This window comes from Frankliniella occidentalis, unplaced genomic scaffold (genome assembly GCF_000697945.3).
Source record: "Frankliniella occidentalis isolate FOCC.00 unplaced genomic scaffold, Focc_3.1 Scaffold129, whole genome shotgun sequence".
In the NCBI taxonomy this organism is placed as follows: domain Eukaryota; kingdom Metazoa; phylum Arthropoda; class Insecta; order Thysanoptera; family Thripidae; genus Frankliniella; species Frankliniella occidentalis.
The window spans coordinates 300769-306868 of NW_026267256.1; the positions used below are offsets into that span (position 1 = coordinate 300769).

General features: G+C 55.7%; 2 protein-coding genes across 2 annotated transcripts in view; both read right to left on the reverse strand.

The window, feature by feature from the left end:
• Positions 1-626: 626 nt before the first annotated feature.
• Positions 627-3372, reverse strand: LOC113213260 (uncharacterized). The gene is made up of 6 exons (XM_026432271.2): positions 3187-3372; positions 2518-3042; positions 2135-2289; positions 1865-2066; positions 1482-1770; positions 627-1014 (listed from the first exon to the last, which is right to left on the reverse strand). Exons 1-6 carry the CDS (start codon positions 3283-3285, stop codon positions 734-736), a joined length of 1551 nt encoding a protein of 516 aa, XP_026288056.1. The 5' UTR covers positions 3286-3372; the 3' UTR covers positions 627-733.
• Positions 3373-3906: 534 nt separating this feature from the next.
• The window catches only part of LOC113213264 (uncharacterized), a 3116-nt gene continuing 922 nt past the window's right edge, over positions 3907-6100 (reverse strand). The window contains exons 3-7 of the mRNA XM_026432274.2: positions 5437-5913; positions 5226-5332; positions 4722-4905; positions 4286-4601; positions 3907-4200 (exon numbers count right to left, since the gene is read on the reverse strand). Of these exons, the coding sequence (XP_026288059.1) occupies positions 3950-4200; positions 4286-4601; positions 4722-4905; positions 5226-5332; positions 5437-5913 (1335 nt within the window). The 3' untranslated portion in view covers positions 3907-3949. The remainder of the gene's footprint in view (positions 4201-4285; positions 4602-4721; positions 4906-5225; positions 5333-5436; positions 5914-6100) is intronic.

The following is a 6100-nucleotide window of genomic DNA, read 5'->3' on the forward strand; positions in this document are numbered from 1 at the left end:
TCCAGCCCGACCCCGACTGACTGCGCTGGACACACAGAATGGCACACCGCTGCCGGCGCTGCTGGCGCTGCAACCCCCCGGTGTGGCGTGGCCTGCTGAAGCTCCGGCAGAAGAGGGTCCAGGCCGCCCAGATAAACGAAGAACGCCTTTCTTCCACTCTCCTCCACGCAGGTGAGGTAGGGCAGGAGAGTAACAGAGAGGGGGAAATAAATGTTCCCTGAAGAGCTTTCTTGTTTCGCAAGGCCCCATCTGGTAACGCTCTCAAAATAAACGCGAAATGTCGGCCGTAACTGAGAACTCTAATCAGTGCACGCGCAGTGAAACTCGTAGTAGATCTAGCAGTTTTTCGACGTCCTGGAACTGGGCAATCTTGTCCTTGACCCACCACAGTGGCTGGTGTAGGGCGACCAGATTAGCCTGATCGCCCGACACCGGCCGGGAGAGCTGTGGGGGCTGAGCTAGGCCGACTAGCTCGGCCTGCCCGTCCGGCGGGTTTGCCTACTCCTCCGGCGCTCCCACTGGCTGCGGCCGGCTAGTCCGGGAGAGAAAGTCGCCTGCCACTGCCCAAAGGAACACTACGCTACGCAATGCAGTGCACTGACAAAGTGAGCCCCAGACCTTCGATATACACGATTTGAATCGATTTATTTACAGATGAAACATAAAAGCAACGCATTGTGGCATCCGACATCAGACTGGTCGGTGGGTCAAGAAAACAATCAATCGGCTACCTTTATTTGCACTTATCACACGCCTGTTCTATTTCTAAGTACGGGGGCCACGCAGTCGCTCGAAAATTCCTGGGCGGATCGATTGTCTTTGGGGTGTCTCGCCACGCCTCGGCGCATTCCGGGCAGGACCTGGACTCGGCCGAGGGGTGCCTACCGAACAGGTTGTGCATAGGGCTGGATGCGAAGCGGTCAAGATCGTCCCAGTCGCACTTACACGTATGTTGCACCACGTGTAACGACTTCGGGGCGCGAAGCACTAGCTCGCGGAGAGCGTCTTGGTCGACTGGGAACACAACGAAACACAAGACACTCGTAAATTATTAGAGATAAACGATAGGTAAACACCAGTGTCAGGTGTAAAATTACATCATGCACATATATTAAATTAAAAATTAAAAAATACAAACTTTTGTTGTCTTAAGTAACACACGTTTGTACTTTCATTTTAAAAATGTGAATTTTCACGTCAATTGATTAAAATAATCTTCTTGTTAAGAAAGCGTGTCTTAAAATAAAACATTCCAGTAAAGCTAAAATGCAGAAGAATGCGGGGAAGAAGAAAACAGAAATCGTCATGCTTTAAACGTGGTGACTTCTGTTTTCTTGATTCTTGCATTCTTCTGCATTTCAGCTCACATTACCCGGGTGGCAGGGTTCGAGTCCAGTAGTTCCCCACATCATAGCTGCTCCCACCGCCCATTCCCGCGGTACCGATGCGTACGTCGCGTCTGCGATATTACAAAGACTCACCGTTCTCATATTGTAGGAGGAGGAGCAGCCTCAAGGACGGGATGGCGTCGGTCGGGATGCCGCGGAGCTGCTCGGGCGTGGGGTTCTCGTTCAGGACCAGGGCGCGCAGGGCGGGCAGGCCCGCCAGCGCCGCGCCCAGGGGGCCCAGGGAGGTGGGAAATGTGCAGAGGTGCAGGTGGGTGAGGGCGACCAGCGCGCCCGCCCCCACGGCGCACAACGTGTCCTCGGACGAGCACGTCAGCCTCAGTCGCTTCAGCTGGTGCTGCCAGGAGCGAAACAACACCGCCACCTGACGGGACGAGAGTTAGAGATGGGCGTTGAGTCGCGGGACAAGAGGCCACAGGCTCGATGGGAACGTGACGGCAAAGTTTCGTTTCGGGTACCTCGGCCTCTGCCTTTGCGATCATGCATCGAGGCCCCCAGGTGGGGCCGCTGATCTCCAGGTCCCTGAGGCCTTGCATCCGCCGCAGCCCGACGGATATGCCCGGAACTGCGACGACACACAGCTTGTGAAGGTCGCTCGCGCAGGAGGACATGAGCGGCAGCAGCACGGCGGAGTACAGCGACACGGAGCGCAGCTGGGCGCTGCAAAGGAGATCAGGCCAATCTAATCCTGCTGGGGTCAGTTGTTGAAAGAGAGGTGCTGGGGTTACCTGTGTGCTCTCAGCAGCGATCGGAAAGCGTACAGCGATGATGTGCTCATTTCCAGGTTCTCTTCAGAAAAGGGGAATGTGCGATGAACCGACGTGAATCGATTAAACCAATCCGACTCCAACTCTAAGGAGCGCAGTCTGGGCAGCGCGGTGACCTACGAACAAAGGCAGTGTGTAGTTGTGAAGCGCCGCGAGCGAGAGCGAGCCTCACGGCGCGCCAGGAGGGCGATCGGAGCGCTCCCTGAAAACAACCGGGAACGCCTTCTATATCGACTGAAACAGGGTGAGGGGGGCAGTGGGAGGACGGAAGTGGAGCGTTCTCAGGGAGCTCTAGCTCTCCGATCGCCCTCCAGTGCGGCAGGCTGCCGGGCGCGAGCGCTCACTTGCGGCCACCTGAAGGTACAGCTGGCTGAGGTCCAGTCCCACGTCATGGACAGGGTCTCCAAGGCGAGCGCATTCTGCAGGCTGGCCAACAACGTGCCCAGCCTCTTCGTGCCTCGCACATACGATATTCGCAAATGCTTCGTCTGCTGCCCGAGCATCCAGATGATCTTGCCGGCGAACTGCTCGGAGAAGACTTTGATTTTGAAGTGTTCCCCGACATGACGGCCATCACTTCCCCAGCTGCGACTCCCTAGCCAGCGATCATTTAAGTAATAGTACGCAGAAACGCCTCGTTTGCCGGTGACGTGCAGGTCCAAGGTGTCCAGGGGCGGCGCAACCCTCAGCAGGCCCAGCATGCCCTCGATGTCGTTGAAGCGAACTTTTCCTTTGTTCCGCCACAGCGACCGGTGCGTCCTGGTCAGCTGGGCAAGCCGGGGGCTCGCCTGCCCGGCGGCGCTCAAGTCCTTGGTCTTCAGGTGGGACAGCACTTCCAGCAGCGGCAGGTCAGCGAGCGACAGGAGCGTCTGCGGACAACGACCGTGTTAGCCAACCACAGTTTACATGCGTACAGAACATAAACGGATTTTCACCACTTAGGCCTAGGCCATGAACCAACGCGCATGACCGTGCAAAGGTCGCCACTAAAAATTATGTAGGTGCCACAATACCAGTTTTTCAGGTTGAGACTCTGCATATTGCGACGCTTCCAACTCCAGTATCGCTGGTGGCCGGGCCCTCTTGGTGACGGCAGCCGACGCGTACGCCATAGTGCACTAATCAATCGCTAATCAATCAAAACGAATATAGTGCGACACAACCTCCAAAGAGCCGTGTCGTCGTGAACTATGCTTGTTCTCGTCACTCACTGCCGGCTTTTGTTTTATTTGCAGTCTGTCTGTCGGCGGCTGCTAGATCGAAGCGAGCGCCATCTAGCGGCGCTTCGGATACTACACGGCGCAGAGTAAACGTAAAGTCACCCAAATTTCGAGGTGGTTTTCACTTGTGTAACCACAGTAGTCGCAGAGTGGACCATGACAAGAAAAGACTCAATTTTCAATAGTGTGTTTCGACAAATGGAGGAGGAAGAAGGGCGGGTAGAACATAAAGGTTCCTGATTGGCCGAGCGCTTACCCCCACTAGCGGCGTGACGTAGAGGTGGGAAGCTCTCGACCAATCGGTAACGTACCCGCTCTTCTTCTTCCTCAGTTGGTAATACACTATTAATTTCAGACACGGAACAATATCTCTGATTATATTTTAGAGCTTGGCCCAAGCCACCAATAGCTTGAAAATTAGATGTGTTCTGGTGCGAATATCCACTTTGTACATTTAATAGGATCCTAAAAAAAATTGGATTACAAAGCTACAACAGAAGTACAGTACAATCATTCGTGGCACAAATAACCATTTGTACTTTCCCTCCATTTATTTCTATACTACTTGCACAAAATTCACTTTGAAGGTGTCGTCTGGTGAGCTGTGATAAGTGCGGTAAACATCCTTCGCCTCGGTGCAGAGGGCGCAACAGCTCGACTCGGCTGGCGAGTGCTTGTGGAGGACGCGGCACGTGAACGAGTCTTGGCCATGGTCGCAAGACTCCCGAAACACGACGTGCAGCGACATTGGCGCACGGCGCACGAGGTCCTGCAGCACAGGCAGGTGCCGCGCAACGATCTTGCAGTCTGCGGACAACGGGTCGGGAGTGTCAAGGTCAGCGCGCACAACACGCGGACGTGACCCCTAGCGGGCACAAGGAGGGCATCTTACCTTCGAACCAGCACCGGTAACGATAGCAGGGCGCCACGGCCGCCATGGAGAGCATCTCGAGGGCGGGGATGGCGGCGTGCTGGATGCCGCGCAGTACCTCGAGCAGCGGCACGTGGACCAGGCCGAGCCAGCGCAGGCGGGGCAGGCGCGCCAGCGCCGGGCCCAAGTCGTACTCCTGATTTCTGGGCGTTTCCAGGACGAGTTTCTGGAGGCTTGAAAGGCCATACAAGCCAAGGTCACGCACCATTCCAGGGCGGAAATGATACAGCTCCAGGCCTGCGAGTGGGCCCGACCAGGACTTCAATAAGTTCTCCACCTGAAAGCGGGGCATGGAGTCGAACAAAGTAATTCAGGCGCCTGCTAGGTGAGGTGAGTAAGTACCAGGAAACCGATTTCGTGCGAGTAAAAAGACCACAGCAGAACACAAGCACCGCACCTCTTCTACTGAATCATTGTCATAGGTGAAGTCCACCCGGAGCCGCTTCAGCCCGTGCAGCCGTCGCAGGCTCGCGAACAAGCCCTCACCGACCACCACGTTCAGCTCGTACAGGTCGCTTGGGCACGAGCTCAGGAGCGGCAACAGTCGCGGAGAGTCGACGGACACGGACCACAGCTGCCCGCTGCAATCAGGTGTAAGAGTTAAAAAACAAAAACAAAAAAACGCTTGGTCAATCCGGTTGCTGTTCATCTTTTGGTAAAGCTCTACAGAGGGTGGCGGACTGAAGCTCCAACCACTTCCGTTGCTATTACTGTGCTCCTCCTGCTGGAGATGATTGGCAAACTAGCCTACAGGCCGGCGCCGACATACAGTTACAGAATACCTACGGAAGTGAAAGTGCGCAAGGCCAAGCAGCTACCTGCATGTGCAGCTCAAAAAATAAGCGGTATAATTTGATATATTTGTGTAGCAAAGCTTATTATTGGAGGGAAGGCCACTTACCTGTGTGCTTGCAACAGGCTGCGTAAGGCCTTGAGCGTGGATCTGCTGAAGGCTGCCGAGGGCTCGCAATCGAATACAGCATATCGGAGTCTGGGCAGCACCACCCCCTACAAACAGACAGGCACAGGGGTTATTATGATGGCAGAGCGTCGTGCCTGCCCCCCCCCCCCCCCCCCCCCCCGCGGGCTGAAGTCACGGCGCGTGAACTCACCTGTGGCCACATGCCCGTCGCTCGTCCTTTACCCTTGAAAATGAGGTACAAGATCTCCAGACCGGGGGCCTCTTTCAACAAGCTCAAAGGCAGGTCCTCCTTGCACACGGTTAGCGTGACGTGCCTCAGCCCGCCCCCCAGCGTCCACACGAGGCTGCCGATGTCCTCCACGTTGCGAACCGTGAGACAGGTGCGGGCGTTGGGCCCCCAGACGGTACAGGTGTCACTAAAATCGGCTGTAATCGTCTCCATGCAGTGACAAAAGGTAGTCAACCGGTCCACGTTAGGAGACACGAGCAGCCGTCTGTAGAGTTCGTCGACGTCTTCGACCTCGAACCACTTCCCCCGCCACAGCGACAGGTGCGTCTTGGTCAGCTCGCGCAGCCGGGGGCAAGCCTGTACGGCGGCGAACATGTCCTCGATCGACAGGTAGGAGAGCACCTCCAGCATCGGCTCGTCGGGCAGCGACAGAAGAGTCTGCGGACAGCGTCGAGTGACTAAAAAGATAGCGAGCTACCTCGTGCGACTAATAAGCAACAAAATCACATGCTTCGATTGCCCCACCTCACTATCAAAGAACACAACGGATAGTGGCATGTATAGTGTATTTCGACTGACGGAGGAAGAAGAATGGCGGGTAGAACATGAAGGCTCCTGACTGGCC

Coding starts and splice junctions, on each gene's coding strand:
- LOC113213260 (XM_026432271.2), bottom strand. CDS start 3,285: ATGGCGTACGCGTCGGCTGCCGTCACCAAGAGGGCCCGGCCACCAGCG. Junction 2,290..2,517: donor GTACCTTCAGGTGGCCGCAA/GTGAGCGCTCGC, acceptor CTTTGTTCGTAG/GTCACCGCGCTGCCCAGACT. Junction 1,771..1,864: donor TCGCAAAGGCAGAGGCCGAG/GTACCCGAAACG, acceptor TCGTCCCGTCAG/GTGGCGGTGTTGTTTCGCTC.